The sequence below is a fragment of the Oncorhynchus kisutch genome, linkage group LG11 (genome assembly GCF_002021735.2).
Source record: "Oncorhynchus kisutch isolate 150728-3 linkage group LG11, Okis_V2, whole genome shotgun sequence".
Classification (NCBI taxonomy): Eukaryota; Metazoa; Chordata; class Actinopteri; order Salmoniformes; family Salmonidae; genus Oncorhynchus; species Oncorhynchus kisutch.
Window position 1 is genome coordinate 69,243,091 of NC_034184.2, and position 22,740 is coordinate 69,265,830.

Here is a 22,740-nt window from a genome sequence, read left to right on the forward strand (position 1 = left end):
CGCTTTGTCATTACGGGGTGTTGTGTGTAGATTAATGAGGATGTTTGTTTTATTTCATCCATTTTAGAATAAAGCTGCAACGTAACAAAATGTGGAAAAGTCAGTGGGTCTGAGTACTTTCTGAATGTACTATATGTGACTATATGTGACAAGGGCTTTACTTCAGATAAGATCCATTTTGTTGTAGCTGAGGGAAAATATTCTGAAAATGTAAAATAATGTGCCTAATTGCATTCCCCTTCCCCTGCCCTGTCCATGCAATGGTGCCATCTTTTTTAAAGCTTGTAAAAAATGTATTATACTAGTATTTTTATTGATGTGATAATACTCATCACATCAAGTTATACAAATACACTGAGTGTACAAAACATTAGGAACACCTTCCTAATATTGACTTGCACTCCCCCATTTTGACGTCAGAACAGACTCAATTCGTCGGTGCATGGACTCCAATGCTTTCCACAGTTGTGTCAAGTTGACAGGATGTCCTTTGGGTGGATGACCATTCTTGACACACACAGGGATCTGTTGAGCGTGAAAAACCCAGCAGTGTTGTCGTTCTTGACACAAACCGGTGCATCTGGCACCTACTACCATACCCCGTTCAAAGACACTTAAATATTTTGTCTTGCCCATTCACCCTCTCAATGGCACAGATACACAATCCATGTCTCAATTGTCTCAAAGCTTAAAAATCCTTCTTTAACCTGTCTCCTCCCCTTCATCTACACTGACTGAAGAGGATTTAACAAGTGACATCAATAAGGGATCATAGCTTTCACCTGTATTCACCTGGTCAGTCTATGTCATGGAAAGAGCAGGTGTTCTTAATGTTTTGTATACTCAGTGTAGCGCAATTGATCAGTGGACAAGTGGTGTCTTTTTTTGTGACTAAATTAAGAAAAACATAGCAAAAGGTACATAACTACAAACTATTTATCATTTTGATCGTAATTTAAAATGTTAATAATAATAATAATAACCTTAGTATAAACAGAAAAACAAAACAAAAAATGAAGTGGGCCTCCACCCCTAATCTCCCAACCCCTTCCCTCAAATCAAATCAAATGTATTTATATAAGCTGATATCTCAAAGTGCTGTATAGAAACCCAGCCTAAAACCTCAAACAGCAAGCAATGCAGGTGTAGAACCAGCTAACATGTTTCCATCCAGAATATGAGCTTTCCAGTAGTCGTTTATATTATAGAGATCAGTCCTTTCGGGAGCTCATATTTACAATTGATTTAGAAATCCCATCATTGGATGGTTCGGTGGTTGAGATTCCCAAGGGACCATAGACCAGCATAGCTGACCTAAATTGTAAATATAGAAAAAAAATAAGTTTCCTGGTAATGTGTGTGTATCTTTCCAATCTTGGAATGCTGCACCCTTTCTGTCCATGATATCGGCAAGGGTACGCATTTCACATTTGGACTATTGGGGGATGCAATAGCCTGATATATTCTTTAATTGTAATTTATTCAACCCGGATGCAAATGCAGTTGCATTATTTTTAACAAAACCTTTGGTGGCTTCCCATAGAATCTAAAGGTCATCTACTTAATTTGTATTGATCATTAGGAATTAATTTAGTTACATTTCAAATTGATCCCAGAATGTAGGATTATTTACTAATGAATGTCGAAAAGCCATCTTGTAGCTCTTTTAGGAGATTCTAAAATGTGAAGTTGGCAGCAGGAATCGTGGTAGTCAGACAAGCTCATACACTACATGACCAAAAGTATGTGGACACCTGCTTGTTGAAAATCTCATTCCAAAATCATGGGCATTATTATGGAGTTGGTCCCACCTTTGCTGCTATAACAGCCTCCACTCCTCTGGGAATGCTTTCTACTCGATGTTGGAACATTGCTGCGGGGACATTCAGCCACAGGAACGTTAGTGAGGTCGGGAACTAATGCGGCATTCCAAGTCATCCCACAGTGCGGCTTGGTTGGGTTGCGTTTCGGAGGACGCATGGCTTTCAACCTTCGCCTCTCCCGAGCCCGTACGGGAGTTGTAGCGATGAGACAAGATAGTAACTACTAACAATTGGATACCATGAAATTGGGGAGAAAAGGGGGGTAAAAAATAAATAAAATAATAATAAAAATAAGCCTATGGATGTAAAACAGGAAAACCGATTGCTAGCAGCTCTGTCTTACCATCTGAACCAAGCAGGACCACCGGATGTTATTGTTCATAGGAGCCTTAGAAGCCTCAACGTCTGATCTGGTTATTTGTGGCTTTACCAATAGACTAATTTACAGAGAACTGGCTGAACAGCTGAATGGTTCCAAATGCATTTGGTGTGGGGTTTCCCTTGGGTTTTATATGTGTCATTTGTAAGGTACTAAACTGAGGCTTGTGGTTGGGGACATAGAATTGGATTCGGCCTTTGTGGCTTCACTCGACAGGCCTGCCCACTTCTTGCAATATCCCTTAAGTTTTTCACACGCTTAAAGGCTTAGTGAAAGCAAATACCCTCATTTTTTGTGGCAAAAGTACAAGGCTTGATAGAAAAGTAATGTAGTAAGATGATGTAGTAGTATGCAATAGTAGTCTGACAATATTTTTGGTCAGTTGAAAACAGAAACTATGTACTAGTATGTACTAGTTATAATACTGTACAATGAACCGGTAGTATGTACTAGTTATAATACTGTACAGTGAACCGGTAGTATGTACTAGTTATAATACTGTACAGTGAACCGGTAGTATGTACTAGTTATAATACTGTACAGTGAACCGGCAGTATGTACTAGTTATAATACTGTACAATGAACCGGTAGTATGTACTAGTTATAATACTGTACAGTGAACCGGTAGTATGTACTAGTTATAATACTGTACAATGAACCGGTAGTATGTACTAGTTATAATACTGTACAATGAACCGGTAGTATGTACTAGTTATAATACTGTACAATGAACCGGCAGTATGTACTAGTTATAATACTGTACAGTGAACCGGTAGTATTTACTAGTTATAATACTGTACAATGAACCGGTAGTATGTACTAGTTATAATACTGTACAATGAACCGGTAGTATGTACTAGTTATAATACTGTACAGTGAACCAGCAGTATGTACTAGTCATAATACTGTACAGTGAACCGGTAGTATGTACTAGTTATAATACTGTACAGTGAACCGGTAGTATGTACTAGTTATAATACTGTACAATGAACCGGTAGTATGTACTAGTTATAATACTGTACAGTGAACCGGCAGTATGTACTAGTTATAATACTGTACAGTGAACCGGTAGTATGTACTAGTTATAATACTGTACAGTGAACCGGTAGTATGTACTAGTTATAATACTGTACAGTGAACCGGTAGTATGTACTAGTTATAATACTGTACAATGAACCGGTAGTATGTACTAGTTAGAATATTGTACAGTGAACCGGCAGTATGTACTAGTTATAATACTGTACAATGAACCGGTAGTATGTACTAGTTATAATGCTGTACAGTGAACCGGTAGTATGTACTAGTCATAATACTGTACAATGAACCGGTAGTATGTACTAGTTATAATACTGTGCAGTGAACCAGCAGGAGACCTACCAGGGGAGGTGCTGACGTCTAGATTGGCTACATTAAACCCCACTGACTCCAGCCACCACCTCCATCATCTCACAGTGTGTTAGTGATATGGTATGTTTCAGTAGGTGCGGCCTGTGGACAGACTGAGAGCCTGTTTGTGAGAGCCGGGAGGACGATGTGGAATCTGATCCCTCAGGAGGTTGATTAGGGAGCCTTTGGTTATTTCGCTGCCTCCTCTGTTGAGCATTGGGGTTTGAACTCCCAGCTGCAAGCTGCATTGGCGCGGCCACCCTACGGCCACATGGGAGCAGTTGCCACGGTTAAATAAACCGGGCTTCATCAAACGCAACTTGTTTGATCAATTATGATATGCCACGGCCGATAGTGAGCAGATTACTGACTTTGGTATTTTCTCTCAGGCTCTAGCGAGAAAGACTTGTTTGTGTTACTCTGTGGAGATTTTGCGATAGGGCGGCGAGTGATCGCACAGAGCGCTCATTCATTGTGGTGGTATAATAAATATAGAGTAGGGGAAATATGTAGGCAGATTTTTTTAAATTACCATGTAGGCCCCTTTCAAATAAACAAGTGATTAGGCTGCACTAATGTTTTTTTTATTTCAGTTCTGTAATTGCTGACTGCAGTGTAGATATTAAACCAGAGTGTGCTGTTGAAAGGATCAACCTGGTTTAGATATGGTTTAACCATGGTCCAGTTTGAGGTTCCCACTACAGCAACAGTGACTGAACGAGGGTCGCGAGTTCTCAGCCGAATACCCAAAGATTCTTTCATCTTACACGTTGGACTATTATGTGTCTATATGAACCATGAGAGAATAATGTTTTTAGGAAATTATGCCAATTAATCTCAGATGACCACATGTACCCATATGACAACACTTTTTTTCTGAAGAATAGTTGATTTTTTTAGCAATCGTTAGCTTTTTCTGTGTTCAGAAATGGGAGCTTTTTATCTAATTGGTGATGTCTGTTTCTGAAGCAAAACTTTTTTAGTTTTTCCTTCAAATTGTATTCATTATGACAAATATCAAACATTGAACTATTCCAATCCAGGGCCCTTTGAATTTCCTTTTTTGTGGTAACGTACCATTTTTGGCCATTATTCCAATCCAGAAATAACATGTCTATGCCCAGAAGCCTTCATGTTTCTTGTGTTTCCCTTCCGGATGAGCAGAATTCTATTTCCTCATAGTTATGGCTTCATTGTATTGTTTATTTGGACTGATACATTGGACAGTGAACCTATGATTAATGCCTCTAGATGTAAGCATCAAAGCCTGCTGTATAAATTAAATGATTGTTATGACTTGAGTGCATATCATTCATATTTTGTTTGAACAATATCCACAATGTTACTTGACACATCTTTTGTGCAAAGTATGTAAAAGAACAGGTGCCTTCAATTTGAATCTCCATCACAGTTTAATTTTATACCACTGCTTTAGTTTTTTACGGTTGTGTAAAATATTGCTTCTTGTGACATAAATGGTATACTTTTGTCCATTGTCTGTTACCTTGTGGTCATTTCCAGTGTTGAAAAGGATCCTGAAACCTATGTATTTATATAAGTAGGCTAGGTATAATTACGGTGTAAATACACATTGTTACAACATTACAAACAGGTAGACCTATAACAGTTGTAACTACTATGCAACTAACATGTATATTTTTAAACACTTTATCTAAAGTGTTTCTAAATGGCCTTGTTTCTCAATTGAATTAACTTCACTAGGGTAGGGGGCACTGTTTTTACTTCCGGATGAAAAGCATGCCCAAAGTAAACTGCCTGCTACTCAGGCCCAGAGGCTATGATATGCATATAATTGGTAGATTTGGATAGAAAGCACTCTAAAGTTTCCGAAACTGTTAAGATAATGTCTGTGAGTATAACAGAACTGATTTGGCCGGTGAAAACCTGAGAAAAATCCGTCCCGGAAGTGGAATATTTTTATGTTTGTAGTTTTCTATTGAATGCCATTACAGTATCCATTGACTTAGGACTCAAATTACACTTCCTATGGCTTCCACAAGATATCAACAGTCTTTAGAACTTGTTTCAGGCGTGTATTCTGAAAAATTAGGGAGTAAGACCACTCTGGTTGAGTGGACCATTCAGTGTCGCAGAGCTTTTTCATGCACGCGACCGAGAGGGCGCCTTTCTTGTTTACCCTTTATATTGACAACGTTATTGTCCTGTTGAAATATTATTGAGTATTATGACTAAAATCAACCTGACGATTGTTAGAAACATCGTTTGACATGTTTCTAATAATTTTACGGATACTATTTGGATTTTTCGACTGCGTTTGAGCCTGTGGATTACTGAACAATACGGGTGAACAAAACTGAGGTTTTTGGATATAAACATGGACTTTATCGAACAAAACAAACATTTATTGAGTAAATGGGAGTCTTGTGAGTGCAACCATATGAAGATCATCAAAGGTAAGTGATTAATTTTATCACTATTTCTGACTTGTGTAACTCCTCTATTTGGCCGGTTACTGTTTTTAATAATTTGTCTGCTGGGCGCTGTTCTCAGATAATCGCATGGTATGCTTCTGCCGTAAAGCCTTTTTGAAATCAGACACCATGGTTGGATTAACAAGAAGTTAATATTTAAACCGATGTATAACACTTGTATGTTTTATTCATTTTTATAATGAGTATTTCTGTTTTTGAATTTGGCGCTCTGCAATTTCACTGGATGTTGGCCAGGTGAGGTACCCTAGTGAGTTTTAACAACTGACATTTGAAGTACATATGATAAAAACATACGTTAACCAACGTTGAGCATCTACCACAGTTCGGAGTCAGCTAGTCTGACTGCTGCTTTTGAGGTGAAGCCCACATTCTGTCTCGTCTCCAGCGTCCCACACCTAATCTAATTTCTCTTAATGCTCATCCATCCTGTTATGTCCCAGTAGATTCATTTATGTTCCCCTAACCTCGTTAGGAGAGTCTTTCGCCTAACGCATGTCACTTTATAATCTAATGCACAGACAAACAGGCTAATAATTCGTCTTTATGTACATTTGAAATGCACCTGTTGACATATGTATTATTTATAAATGGGAGAAGGAGAGCAACATCTATAATATAGTACAGAAGATACCAGCAATGACGCAAGGTCAACATATATTGTTTTCCTGGGATTTATGTTAGCGAATACACATAACAATCTGTTTAGCTTTTTCCCTTTGTTATCTTCACCATATGGCCTGTTATGAACCAATGTTATTTTCTGACCTTTATTAAATGCAATGAGATGTACACTATAGCTCATGGCTAATGTAAACCAGAATGCTAGCTAACCATTTACAATCCATATGCTGGTTTGCATGGCAGCAGTCTTAAATAGCCAACAGTATAATTGCCATTTAAATCAAAACACGCACTGGCTGATGTTTAGTGAAAAGTGCAGGTTTGCTGAATTGGAGTCAGTCATTAGACTTGTTTAGTCGTTTGATGCCTTAAAAAGAGACAGCTAGTTCAAATGGCTGGAGTACAGTCCTGCTGTATGTCACAGTCAAACAGACCTGTAATCTCTCCACTAACCCTTCTCATTAATCATTACAATGGGACGTAACTCCTCGGACCCTCCTTAAAACCTCTATCAGCAGCTTCGCTGCAACATGGTTCTGCATCAAATGCTTGACAGGGTTTTTCGCTCAGCTCTGTTGTCTACACAGAAACACTCAAAGTATCAGACTTATTGGCAATACATTGACTTCATCCAATACTATGTCTTCACAGTCTATTGGATTGATTTCTCTCAACAAAGCAGGGCTACTCAGCAAAGCCGTTTCTACTCAATGGAGCAGGGTGTACAGGTTATTAATTAATTAATTAATCTGCGTTGATACTCATTGTATTCATCTTCTTTCCCCAGGAAAAGAAGGAAGACGAGGATGAGGAAGATGAGGGGGAGAAAAGGGAGGAGGTGGAGGTGGAGGAGAAAAGGGAGGAGGTGTGGATGGAGGAGGAGGACCTGGTGTTCGAGGAGGACTATGAACACGGGGATGAAGAGATGACCGGGGACAAGGTGGAGGAGACAGGAGAGGGGGAAGAAGGGGAAGGTGAAGAAGAGGAGGAGAGCACTAAGATGATAATCCTTCGTCAGATAGCGGCGGTGGCATCCAAAGTCAAGGAGATCATTGGGAATCTTATTACCACTGCAGGGAAAGTAGTGGTCACCATATTACTGGGCCTTACAGGTAAGTGCCCTCACTCAAACGAAGACTGACAATCCCAAACGTATTAACAGAGCAGTGCAGTTACTCAATTTCTAATTTCCTTGAATTGACTTGAATGAATCATTGATTGAACTTAATGACATTTTACCTAGAAACATTCAGTATTCAATATTAAACATTTGCATGAGACAATACACACATTAATGGTTAGGATGAACCTTGTTTCCCAAAGCCTTACAGAATGTAAAACTTCCTTACCTAGAATGGTGCCATATTTTTCATTCATACATTGTGAAATGTAAAAATCAGAGATGCGATTGGACAACAACGTAAAGTCAATATTAGGAAATACAATGCAAACTGCTCCATCCAGTCTCACTGGTGATGTTATATCAGCAACTATGTCCCCCTCTGCTTCTGTGCTGTTCCAGGCATCATGCTGCCCTCCCTGACCTCTGCGGTGTACTTCTTCACCTTCCTGGGCCTGTGTACCTGGTGGTCCTTCTGTCGGACCTTCCACCCGCTCATTTTCAGCTGTCTGTGTGTCCTCATGGCCATCTTCAGTGCTGGACACCTGGTGGTTCTCTACCTCTACCAGTTCCAGCTCTTCCAGGAGCTCATCCCACCCGGGGATAGCTACGCCAGGTGAGAAAGTGTGCTGTGGGTGTGTGTGCATGTGTGTTTTTTTCAGGGGAGGCGTGGCTCAGTTGGTAGAGCGTTGCACTTGCAATGCCAATGCTGTGGGTTCAATTCCCATGGGGGACCAATGTGAAAAAGTATGTCAAATGTATGTACTCACTACTGTAAGTAAACCTAAAGAGAGTGTCTACCAAAATGTAATGTGAAATGTTTCTATGTAGCTTCAATACATCACCTTTTGTTGAAATCTAAAGTCAACCCACATACATCATTCAAAAAATCAACACACATTGGACAACTGTATACAGGGTCATTTTGAATCACAGCAAATCAGCATAACATCTTCGTGTGTAATCACTTAGCTGTATAGGAATACAGGAACACTGAGGCTCTGACTGTGACCAATAAGATTACCCCTCAAAAATGTGTCTAGGGGATAAAAATATACCAAAATAAAATCAAGAAATCCAAGTCTCAAAGACTGAGCCGATTGCATGTGTCAGAGTGGGTGTCAAGTGTCCGTCCGTTGGCTTTGGTCGTATCCGGCGTCACAGCGGGTAAGTTACATTCCGACCGTGAAAGCAATGGCATTTCTTGTGGAAGAGATTACTTGTGTCAAGTTGAAAGGGTGAAGAATTATCTCTCTCTCGCTCTGTCTTTTCTCTCCCCCCCTATCTTTCTCTCTCTTTATCAAAAAAAAGAAAGGGAGAGGAATTCCTATGAAAAGCAGCACTGGGAGTTGTCAGCGGACGGTGCACCTTTAAGATTAAAGGGCCCTCTGATAAAACATGTGCATCGTCTGCCTCTTCGCTCCAGACAACACACAACAATGTGTTTGACATCTGCTGGAGGCTGTAGATCATGGTGTATTTCATCTGGCCCCGGCATCAGACACTCAGGCCCGCTCCACCCGCCAACAACTTTACCAAGAATTTTTGAACGGGAATAGCAGTTGGGATGTTGTCATGCCATGGGAATTTTGTGTTTTGTGTTGAAAGGAGTGGAGTTGAGCTTGGTATTGACCCAAGACGTTATGTAACGTATTTGGATGTATTTGGGCTTAACTTATAGAGAAGTAAATGAAGGTTGTCAAGGAATGTTATAACATGCTCAGTGGCATCTCTTGTTGTTTAAAAAAATCTTTAACGGGGCTATTGCCCCTGGGCCGGGGGTGCTCCTGAGCCAAAAGGTATTCCCTAAATAACTAAGGATTTGTGGTTTCATGAGTTAAGAAATAGACTAATATTACAGTACCTTCAGAAAGTATTCACAGCCGTTGACTTTTTCCATATTTTGCTGTGTTACAGCCTGAATTTAAAATGTAATAAATTTAGATTTTTTTGGTCACTGGCCTACACACAGTAGTAGTGTGTACCCCATAATGTCAAAGGATAATTCATTTAATGAATTAAAAATGAAAAGCTGAAATGTCCTGAGTCAATAAGTAATCAACCCCCTTGTTATGGCAAGCCTAAATAAGTTCATTGCAAGCCTAAATAAGTTCAGGAAAATGAAAATGTGCGTAACAAGTCACATAACAAGTTGCATGGACTCACTATATGTGCAATAACAGTGTTTAACATAATTTGATGACTACCTCATCTCTGTACCACACATTCAATTCTGTAAGGTCCCTCAGTTGAACATTGAATTTCAAACACAGATTCAACTACAAAGAAAAATGAGGTTTTCCAATGCCTCACAAAGAAGGGCACCTATTGGTATATGGATAAAAAAAGTAAATAAACATGAAATATCCCTTTGTGCATGGGGAAGTTATTAATTACGCTTCGGATGGTGTCCTGAATACAAAGTGTTATGTTTGAGGCAAATCCAGTACAAAAAATTACTGAAAATTACTGGATGCATCATGTTATGGATATGCTTGTCATCATTAAGGACTGGGGAGATTTTCAGGATAAAATTAACTAAATGCAGCTAAGCACAGGCAAAATCCTAAAGGAAACCTGGTTCAGTCTGCTTTCCAGCAGACATTGGGAAATTAATTCACCTTTCAGCAGGACAATAACCTAAAACACAAGGCCAAATCTACACTGGAATTGCTTCCCACAATAAGTTGGGTGAATGGTGGCCCATTCCTCCTGACAGAGCTGGTGTAACTGAGTCAGGTTTGTAGACCTCCTTGCTCGCATACGCTTTTTCAGTTCTGCCCACAAATGTTCTATGGGATTGAGGTCAGGGCTTTGTGATGGCCACTCCAATACCATGACTTTGTTGTCCTTTAGCCATTTTGCCACAACTTTGGAAGTATGCTTGGGGTCATTGTCCATTTGGAAGACCCATTCGCGACCAAGCTTTAACTTCCTGACTGATGTATTGAGATGTTGCTTTAATATATCCCCATAATTTTCCTCCCTCATGATGCCATCTATTTTGTGAAGTGCACCAGTCCCTCCTGCAGCAAAGCACCCCCACAACATGATGCTGCCACCCCTGTGCTTCACGGTTGGGATGGTGTTCTTCGGCTTGCAAGCCTCCTCCTTTTTCCTCCAAACATAACGATGGTCATTATGGCCAAACAGTTCTATTTTTGTTTCATCAGACCAGAGGACATTTCTCCAAAAACTACAATCTTCTCCCCATGTGCAGTTGAAAACCGTAGTCTGGCTTTTTTATGGCGGTTTTAGAGCAGTGGCTTCTTCCTTGCTGAGCAGCCTTTCAGGTTATGTCGATATAGGACTTGTTTTACTGTGAATATAGATACTTTTGTACCTATTTCTTCCAGCATCTTCACAAGGCCCTTTGCTGTTGTTCTGGGATTGATTTGCACTTTTGGCACCAAAGTACGTTCAACTCTAGGAGACAGAACGTGTCTCCTTCCTGAGCGGTATGACGGCTGCATGGTCCCATGGTGTTTATACTTGCGTACTATTGTTTGTACAGATGAACTTGGTACCTTCAGGCATTTGGAAATTGCTCCCAGGGATGAACCAGACTTGTGGAGGTCTACAATTTTTCTTCTGAGGTCTTGGCTGATTTCTTTAGATTTTCCCATGATGTCAAGCAAAGAGGCACTGAGTTTGAAGGTAGGCCTTGAAATACATCCACAGGTACACCTCCAATTGACTCAAATGATGTCAATTAGCCTATCAGAAGCTTCTAAAGCCATGACATCATTTTTTGGAATTCTCCAAGCTGTTTAAAGGCACAGTCATCTTAGTGTATGTAAACTTCTGACCCACTGGAATTGTAATACAATGAATTATAAGTTAAATAATCTGTCTGTAAACAGTTGTTGGAAACACTATTTGTGTCGTGCACAAAGTAGATGTCCTAACCGACTTGCCAAAACTATAGCTTGTTAACAAGACATTTGTGGAGTGGTTGAAAATGAGTTTTAATGACTCCAACCTGAGTATGTAAACTTCCCACTTCATCTGTAATCAAGATATATTATATATATATATGTGTTTTGTATTTCATCTATATTTGACAAATGTTGGAATGTTTCTTCCACTTTGACATTACAGAGTATTTTGTTTCGATTGTTGACAAAAAAAATGACAATTAAATCCATTTTAATCCCACTTTTGTAACACAATTAAATATGGAAAAGTAGAGGGGTGTGAATGCTTTCTGACGGGACTGTGTATTATATGTCTATTTGAACCATACAGGCAACACTGAAGCTAACATTTGAAGTAAATAATTAGACTACTTTAGTTGTTTGTGGAGTAGAAGTCAACAGGTAGCCTAGTGGTGTGGTGTTGAACTAGTAACTGAAAGTTTTCAAGATCGAATCCCAAGGTAAAAGTCTGTTGTTCTGCCCCTGAACAAGGCAGTTAACCCACTGTTCCTAGGCTGTCATTGAAAATAAGAGTTAGTTCTTAACTGACTTACCTAGTTAAATTACGGTAAAATAGTAGAAGGTGACTCTGAGTTGCAAAGACACAAGTCACAAGGAATGAGGTCTGTGTTGTATGTAAACTATTTTGGGCATAAAGTATGCTGCCTCTATCCTATCACAGGAACCATCATAAACATTTTACACAAATGGGATCTCCATTTCATGGGAGGGAAAGAAGTGTCACAATGATAAAGAAACGAGATATCAGACCAAAATCTCAAAATAAAACTCTCAAAAGTATTTTCTACCTTGTCTCTATGGGCATAGTATTTTGTATTTCAGATCATAGGTTCTCATTGCTTATTTTCCAATGGAGGAAAGTGTAATACAAATGAGAGATTAACGACCAGTCGAATCATTTAGAATTTTACACCCAAGAGATTATTCTCAAAGGTACGGATCATATACTTGATTGCGTCATTCTGTAGCCCGGCTCTAAAATTTGTGCTGGCAGCATTCTTAGGTTATGTTCTTAAATCTGAAAAGTTGTGACAAGGCAACGGTGTGCTTTAGGACCATGCGGATGCCTACAAGCAGTCGAGTAGGCTGTTTGGAGTGTTTACCCTCCCCCCTAAAAAGTTATAGTAATAATAATAATCCCCCACTTTTAAAACCGAAGTTGAGCACTTGTACGATGATGTGCAACCACTGAGCATCGGGAGACTACCGTAGGGTAAATAGATTTTTAGATTGTGACGGGTTTATTTCAACTAGATTTCAACTAGATATTAGTTAAGGCTAACATCGGTATCACACAAATCACTGTACTCTGCTCAATTCCCCACACAATCTATCCCCTTATTTATGCCCTGCAGTTCCATAAGCTCAGAATACCTCTACCCTAGATAAGCACACACACTTCAACCCCTCCTCCCCCAACACACACATACACACACAAAGTCTGTGACCCATACTGTACACACACACACAATCCCACCCACTCTGTGACCCAGGGCATCTAGACAAGTAGTCCCCCCTCCCCACACACACACACTGCACTCACACAATCTGACCTTGTACATTTCCCAAGCCACCCACTCCCATTTCAACCTAGGTCAAGGGCTTCTAGACAAGTAGTGTCTCCCCCAGCCACCCTGTTCCCCAGTCGGGTGCATCTGGCCCCTCCATCCATCCAGCCCCTATCAGGGCCCAGAGAGAACCATGCCAGGGAGAGGTGGCACCGGCCGGCCCAGCTCCGGCTCCCCTCCGCTCCACCGACCCAGGTGGTTCTCATTACGCCAGCCCATTCTTGGCCCGCTCAGAAATTACACAGCTGGTTTCAGGGAACTCGACACGAATTGTGGGAGAAAAAAAAATCTAAGCTGTCTGGTTCAAAGAGAGAGAGACAGAGAGACAGAGAGAGAGAGAGAGAAAAGTGAGCCCCTAAGTAAAGTAGATGCAATTTATCTAAATTATGGCATGATCAGACTCTTTTTAGATGGAGAACGCTGTAACAATGCTTGAACTACACCAACAGGCAGCCCTGGGGAGGGATGGTCAATATAGTGTTTATTTTGCTTGGTGCCGGTAACATTGTTTCAGAAAGGCCTTAGTGAAGGATACAGGACTAATTGCTGAAAACGCTCACCCTGAAATGTGCCCCCCCCAACTAGTTGGCCAAATTTGTAACTGACGACAGAACACAAACACCTTACAAATCAGTTGTCAGAGAACTGCTTGTGTCTGTCTGTGTGCGTTCATGTGGTGGAGAGTGGTCCAAAGGCTGTTCTGTATTTGGAGTTTGCTGTAACTCTGTATATTATTGTTCTTTATCCAATGGGTGGGTATAATCCTGAATGCTGATTGGTTGAAACCGCATTCCAGCCGGTGTCTATTCCAGAAGTTACCACCGGCTAAATCTATGATGTTAAAATGTCTATTTACTCTGTTCCATCTGACTGCGCAATGGACTGTCTCATCAGCTCAGCCAGGCAATTTATAAACTTAATCTCTACTATACTGTACAAAGCATCTAGCATCGGAGAGACAGACAGCAAGGTTTATACAAATATCCTCTGTTGAAAACTAAATGTTATTCTAAAAGAAACGTGAGATACAGAACAAAAAGACTGAATGACTGGGTCGTGTCCATAGATACAGAACAAAAAGACTGAATGACTGGGTCGTGTCCATAGATACAGAACAAAAAGACTGAATGACTGGGTCGTGTCCATAGATACAGAACAAAAAGACTGAATGACTGGGTCGTGTCCATAGATACAGAACAAAAAGACTGAATGACTGGGTCGTGTCCATAGATACAGAACAAAAAGACTGAATGACTGGGTCGTGTCCATAGATACAGAACAAAAAGACTGAACGACTGGGTCGCGTCCATAGATACAGAACAAAAAGACTGAATGACTGGGTCGTGTCCATAGATACAGAACAAAAAGACTGAACGACTGGGTCGTGTCCATAGATACAGAACAAAAAGACTGAATGACTGGGTCGTGTCCATAGATACAGAACAAAAAGACTGAATGACTGGGTCGTGTCCATAGATACAGAACAAAAAGACTGAACGACTGGGTCGCGTCCATAGATACAGAACAAAAAGACTGAATGACTGGGTCGTGTCCATAGATACAGAACAAAAAGACTGAACGACTGGGTCGTGTCCATAGATACAGAACAAAAAGACTGAATGACTGGGTCGTGTCCATAGATACAGAACAAAAAGACTGAACGACTGGGTCGTGTCCATAGATACAGAACAAAAAGACTGAATGACTGGGTCGTGTCCATAGATACAGAACAAAAAGACTGAATGACTGGGTCGTGTCCATAGATACAGAACAAAAAGACTGAATGACTGGGTCGTGTCCATAGATACAGAACAAAAAGACTGAATGACTGGGTCGTGTCCATAGATACAGAACAAAAAGACTGAACGACTGGGTCGTGTCCATAGATACAGAACAAAAAGACTGAATGACTGGGTCGTGTCCATAGATACAGAACAAAAAGACTGAACGACTGGGTCGTGTCCATAGATACAGAACAAAAAGACTGAATGACTGGGTCGTGGCCATAGATACAGAACAAAAAGACTGAACGACTGGGTCGTGTCCATAGATACAGAACAAAAAGACTGAACGACTGGGTCGTGTCCATAGATACAGAACAAAAAGACTGAACGACTGGGTCGTGTCCATAGATACAGAACAAAAAGACTGAACGACTGGGTCGTGTCCATAGATACAGAACAAAAAGACTGAACGACTGGGTCGTGTCCATAGATACAGAACAAAAAGACTGAACGACTGGGTCGTGTCCATAGATACAGAACAAAAAGACTGAATGACTGGGTCGTGTCCATAGATACAGAACAAAAAGACTGAACAACTGGGTCGCGTCCATAGATACAGAACAAAAAGACTGAAAGACTGGGTCGTGTCCATAGATACAGAACAAAAAGACTGAACGACTGGGTCGCGTCCATAGATACAGAACAAAAAGACTGAATGACTGGGTCGCGTCCATAGATACAGAACAAAAAGACTGAATGACTGGGTCGTGTCCATAGATACAGAACAAAAAGACTGAACGACTGGGTCGTGTCCATAGATACAGAACAAAAAGACTGAATGACTGGGTCGTGTCCATAGATACAGAACAAAAAGACTGAACGACTGGGTCGTGTCCATAGATACAGAACAAAAAGACTGAACGACTGGGTCGTGTCCATAGATACAGAACAAAAAGACTGAACGACTGGGTCGTGTCCATAGATACAGAACAAAAAGACTGAACGACTGGGTCGTGTCCATAGATACAGAACAAAAAGACTGAATGACTGGGTCGCGTCCATAGATACAGAACAAAAAGACTGAATGACTGGGTCGTGTCCATAGATACAGAACAAAAAGACTGAACGACTGGGTCGTGTCCATAGATACAGAACAAAAAGACTGAATGACTGGGTCGTGTCCATAGATACAGAACAAAAAGACTGAACGACTGGGTCGTGTCCATAGATACAGAACAAAAAGACTGAATGACTGGGTCGTGTCCATAGATACAGAACAAAAAGACTGAACGACTGGGTCGTGTCCATAGATACAGAACAAAAAGACTGAATGACTGGGTCGTGTCCATAGATACAGAACAAAAAGACTGAATGACTGGGTCGTGTCCATAGATACAGAACAAAAAGACTGAATGACTGGGTCGTGTCCATAGATACAGAACAAAAAGACTGAACGACTGGGTCGTGTCCATAGATACAGAACAAAAAGACTGAACGACTGGGTCGTGTCCATAGATACAGAACAAAAAGACTGAATGACTGGGTCGTGGCCATAGATACAGAACAAAAAGACTGAACGACTGGGTCGTGTCCATAGATACAGAACAAAAAGACTGAACGACTGGGTCGCGTCCATAGATACAGAACAAAAAGACTGAACGACTGGGTCGTGTCCATAGATACAGAACAAAAAGACTGAATGACTGGGTCGTGTCCATAGATACAGAACAAAAAGACTGAACGACTGGGTCGTGTCCATAGATACAGAACAAAAAGACTGAACGACTGGGTCGTGTCCATAGATACAGAACAAAAAGACTGAACGACTGGGTCGTGTCCATAGATACAGAACAAAAAGACTGAATGACTGGGTCGTGTCCATAGATACAGAACAAAAAGACTGAATGACTGGGTCGTGTCCATAGATACAGAACAAAAAGACTGAACGACTGGGTCGCGTCCATAGATACAGAACAAAAAGACTGAACGACTGGGTCGTGTCCATAGATACAGAACAAAAAGACTGAATGACTGGGTCGTGTCCATAGATACAGAACAAAAAGACTGAACGACTGGGTCGTGTCCATAGATACAGAACAAAAAGACTGAACGACTGGGTCGTGTCCATAGATACAGAACAAAAAGACTGAACGACTGGGTCGTGTCCATAGATACAGAACAAAAAGACTGAATGACTGGGTCGTGTCCATAGATACAGAACAAAAAGACTGAATGACTGGGTCGTGTCCATAGATACAGAACAAAAAGACTGAACGACTGGGTCGCGTCCATAGATACAGAACAAAAAGACTGAACGACTGGGTCACGTCCATAGATACAGAACAAAAAGACTGAATGACTGGGTCGCGTCCATAGATACAGAACAAAAAGACTGAACGACTGGGTCGCGTCCATAGATACAGAACAAAAAGACTGAACGACTGGGTCACGTCCATAGATACAGAACAAAAAGACTGAATGACTGGGTCGTGTCCATAGATACAGAACAAAAAGACTGAATGACTGGGTCGCATCCATAGATACAGAACAAAAAGACTGAACGACTGGGTCACGTCTATGGCAACCGAAGAAATAGAACGAACGACCAGCCGGCTTGGGTAGCAACCCTAGATTTGTGTCGGGACTATATCTTGTGGAAGGATGAAATAATATTAATACATTTCTCAAAATAACTTTTTTAATGAAAATATGTAAATCATTATTTGAATATGTTGGCAACCCGTTGTATAAAAGTGATAATGCCCTGGAAGCCGGTGTTTGGAGGATATATCGGCACGGTTTCCCGGCCCGAGACTTCTTGGGCATTATCAGTTAATGCGGAGACTGCTGACTAACGAGGTGTGTGCATGTGTGTGTGCATACATGTGTGTGTGTGTGTGTGTGTGTGTGTGTGTGTGTGTGTGTGTGTGTGTGTGTGTGTGTGTGTGTGTGTGTGTGTGTGTGTGTGTGTGTGTGTGTGTGTGTGTGTGTGTGTGTGTGTGTGTGTGTGTGTGTGTGTGTGTGTGTGTGTGTGTGTGTGAGTGAGGGGAGGGGAGGGGTATTCTGAGACATAACAGTACAAATAAACACAATGGAATCGACCTTCAAGACCGTCTTGCTTTAATGTGTTGAATGTTAGCACCCCTTTCGCTCTCTCAAAATCACCAGGAACGACATTACATTTCATGCAAACTCCTAAAAAAGCATTTTGAACCTATACAGTATTATGTGAAAGACTTAACGCAGAACGCCTGTTGCTGTGAGTTTATATTTGTACTGAAACATATTTCTCCTTGGAAGTACAGTGAAAGAAGAAGCAAAGGGATGAGAAGTAAAGGAGTAGGGTTGGGATCTTTCTCTATATACGACTGCACTCGTTTCTTTAATGAAACTCATTATTCTACCACTTGATCAGACCTTTTTGCTGAATTGGAGTTAGTCTGTGAGACAAAGGCCCAGGAGTTAGTCTGTGAGACAAAGGCCCAGGAGTTAGTCTGTGAGACAAAGGCCCAGGAGTTAGTCTGTGAGACAAAGGTCCAGGAGTTAGTCTGTGAGACAAAGGCCCAGGAGTTAGTCTGTGAGACAAAGGTCCAGGAGTTAGTCTGTGGGACAAAGGCCCAGGAGTTAGTCTGTGAGACAAAGGCCCAGGAGTTAGTCTGTGAGACAAAGGCCCAGGAGTTAGTCTGTGAGACAAAGGTCCAGGAGTTAGTCCGTGAGACAAAGGCCCAGGAGTTAGTCTGTGAGACAAAGGTCCAGGAGTTAGTCTGTGAGACAAAGGCCCAGGAGTTAGTCTGTGAGACAAAGGCCCAGGAGTTAGTCTGTGAGACAAAGGCCCAGGAGTTAGTTTGTGAGACAAAAGCCCAGGAGTAAGTCTGTGAGACAAAGACACAGGAATAAGTCTGTGAGACAAAGGCCCAAAATATTCCCCAAATTGGGACGCTGCCCACCACTAATGGTTGCAGTACTGGGCTGATTCTGTGCAGCGTTGTCTTGCCAATGGGCTAAAACAAAGAACCCTCTGACAATCAAACAGTCACAATCACTACCAGCTTTGTAATTTAACATTTGCGGGTGAGGATACCGTTTTGGTTACTACCCGAGCTCTAACCGAAATATGTGTGCTTTTCAATTTAGACCCAAACTGCGGAATAAAAACTACTTGAAAGTAGCCCATAAAATGCCAAATGTTTTTTTTTCTATAAGTGTTTATCACAGCGTCAGCGCAAGAATGGGTGTATCAATGACTCAGGCATCTGTGTGTGTTCTTGTTGTGTATCGTTTGCATGTAGTAGTGCTTATGACTCACAAATTACATATTTGATCTCCTGCAATCCCTGTTGTAGATTAGTTCTTATTTCTGAACCACGTTCACTGTCTATCTTCCTTGGGAAACCATGACAATCCATGGCAGATTAGAATGACCCACCCAGTGCCCTGTGGCATGTGATTCCTCATTTCCTATCTCCTCACCGCCTCTCCTCTGACCTCCTCCAATGTGTTTTGAGAAGGAGGCGAGGAGAGAGGACACGAGGAATCAAATAAATACTATTGACATTCACCCGATGCCACTTGATTGAAGACACACCAGTAGTCAGTGGTTAGCATTCCCCAGCTGTGGCAGCAGTACTTGGGCATGAAAGCATCTGGTTCGTAGGCTGGCTATGCCAAGGAGGCAGAGGATATAACACCTTTATTCCTTTGGCCAGTTGAAAAGAGCCACGCACCCAAACCCATCGTGTTACTAAGTGAGTTCTAGGTTCTATTTCTTATTAATAAAAGCTGCAGTTTTAGAATGTTTGTGCACCTCAAGTTGACCTACACGTAACAGGACATGACAGCCGTGATTCCAAAGAAAACTATTTTGGTTGATTATAGCGGCATGATGTAAATCCAAAATGAAAGACTGCTGGAGTGACTATTGTGCACTTTGGCATCTCTCCCTCTCTTTTCTCTCTTTCTGTCCTCCCTTTCTTTCCTTTCCTTTACTCGGGAGACATCTGTTGTTGTTTTGCTCGCCGACTGCCTTCTTTAGTCTTATTAAAATAGTAGTAGAGAGAGAGAGAGAGAGAGAGAGAGAGAGACCATAACATTGTTACTGCTTGTGTAAATTGAAAGTGTTTCTGAGAATACTAAGATGTTTAGGCCAGGGAATTGTGGGTTTTGTGGTTCCGGAGACATGCTTGAAGCAGTTGCAGTTGTTTATACCAGGGACTTTGTCTTGGTGGGTCCCCAGCACTGGGCTGCAGCCCATACTCATACCCCCTACATTCATTATCTCATCGAAAATACACGGCATTATAGAAACATATCAAATCAAATGGTCACATGCGCCGAATACAACAGGTGTAGACCTTACAGTGAAATGCTTACTTACGAGCCCCTAACCAACAATGCAGTTTAAAAAATATGGAAAAGAATAAGAGACAAAAGTAACAAGTAACTAAAGAGAAACAGTAAAATAACAATAGTGAGACTATATACAGGAGAGTACTGGTACAGTCAATGTGCAGGGGCACTGGTTAGTTGAGGTAGTATGTACATGTAGATAGAGTTATTAAAGTGACTATGCATAGATGATAACAACAGAGAGTAGCAGCGGTGGTAAAGAGGAAGGGGTGGATGCAAATAGTCTGGGTGGCCATTTGATTAGGTGTTCAGGAGTCTTATGGCTTGGGGTTAGAAGCTGTTTAGAAGCCTTTTGGACTGAGACTTGGCGCTCCAGTACCGCTTGCCGTGCGGTAGCAGAGAGAACAGTCTATGACTAGGGTGGCTGGAGTCTTCGACAATTTTTAGGGCCTTCCTCTGACACCGCCTGGTATAGAGGTCCTGGATGGCAGGAAGCCTGACCCCAGTGATGTACTGGGCCATTCGCACCACCTCCGTAGTAGTGCCTTGCGGTTGGAGGCCGAGCAGTTGCCATACCAGGCAGTGATGCAACCAGGCAGTGATGCAGCTGTAGAACCTTTTGAGGATCTTTTCAGTCTCCTGAGGGGAATAGGTTTTGTTGTGCCCTCTCCACGACTGTCTTGGTGTGCTTGGACCCTGTCAGTTTGTTGGTGATGTGGACACCAAGGAACTTGAAGCTCTCAACCTGCTCCACTACAGCCCCGTCCATGAGAACGGGGGCTCGGTCCTCTTCCTGTCGTCCACAATCATCTCCTTTGTCTCGATCACGTTGAGGGAGAGGTTGTTATCCCACTGTCACACTGTCTTTCAAGTCTTGTCCATGTAAAATGTGTGTGTTTGATCATTTATGGTATGTGAGTATATGATTGGGAGAACTAATCAAATGTACTGTCTGGTTATGCTACTGATCAGGGTTACCATTCCAGAGAGTGCTGTTCCAGTAGAAGTTCATTTTTTACATGTAGCCAACTGCCAAGATGCAGAGGGGGGTAATTGTAATTAAAGAGGGAATACAAGTAATGGAGGCGTTTCATTCTGTAATATCCTCTGTGCTACTGCTGACTGCTGCTATTCTCTAATTCTCAGAATCCCTTCCAAAAGTACTTGCTTGCCTATTCAGTAATATAATATGCCCCATTCGGGTTATTTCTCTCTCTCTCTGTCTCTCTCTCTCTCTCTCTTTCTCTCTCAGCTATACATGGGGAATGGCATGGCAATAGAATGTGGCTGGATTGTTCTCAGATTTTCAAGATCAACATCACCGCACAACTGTGCAAGAAATAATGCTCTCCCCACCCCGCTTTTCTCCCCCTCTCCATCCCCCCGTCCTTCCCTGCCCCTCACCTTCCTCCCTCCACCAGTCTGTTTGGCATCTCGTCAGTGGTACAGACTGACTGTTCCTACACCTGGATGTTCCGGGTCAACCCGGCGCTGGCCTGGCACCACTATGTCAACCCCATCATGCTGCTGGTGCTCTACTACACCCTGGCCACGCTTATACGCCTTTGGCTCCAGGACCCCACAGACATGGTGAGTTAAAGTTACTGTAACACGGTGGCCATATTGGGGCAGGGCCCCGGAGGTACATGGTGAGTTAAAGTTACTGTAACACGGTGGCCATATTGGGGCAGGGCCCCGGAGGTACATGGTGAGTTAAAGTTACTGTAACACGGTGGCCATATTGGGGCAGGGCCCCGGAGGTACATGGTGAGTTAAAGTTACTGTAACACGGTGGCCATATTGGGGCAGGGCCCCGGAGGTACATGGTGAGTTAAAGTTACTGTAACACGGTGGCCATATTGGGGCAGGGCCCCGGAGGTACATGGTGAGTTAAAGTTACTGTAACACGGTGGCCATATTGGGGCAGGGCCCCGGAGTACATGGTGAGTTAACTTTGCGGTAACACTGACACCATTTCTGTTCAGGGCCCTGTGGTACACTGTACACTCCATTACAGAATCCACACTGTACCAACATGGTGGCTGTCTAACTGTATAGGGTCTACTGTAAAACCACTACCATTTTGGTGCAGTGTAGCTGTGTTGAACTGTATTTTTATCATTGAAAGGGGTATTTTAATTTGTGGTTCAAAACATGGGCGTATCCATATTTACTGAATGAGTCACTCATTCATCATGCGTCAAACTAAATTGACACAGAGGAAACCTGCATATTCTTCCTCACATCCACAGTTCTTGGAAATGGTTGGATCTTACGAAGCTGTGGAGGATGACTCACTACACAGATGAGAGACATGTACACAGACTTCCTGACCATGTACAGTAGTTATATTACACACAC

The 22,740-nt window shown here is 41.8% G+C and overlaps 1 protein-coding gene across 1 annotated transcript in view; it reads left to right on the plus strand.

Annotated features, from left to right (window-relative positions):
• Positions 1–22,740, plus strand: part of LOC109900166 (piezo-type mechanosensitive ion channel component 2) — a 158,704-nt gene that overhangs the window by 83,881 nt on the left and 52,083 nt on the right. Inside the window, exons 6-8 of the mRNA XM_031836185.1 lie at positions 7,471–7,795; positions 8,206–8,419; positions 21,801–21,969. Of these exons, the coding sequence (XP_031692045.1) occupies positions 7,471–7,795; positions 8,206–8,419; positions 21,801–21,969 (708 nt within the window). The remainder of the gene's footprint in view (positions 1–7,470; positions 7,796–8,205; positions 8,420–21,800; positions 21,970–22,740) is intronic.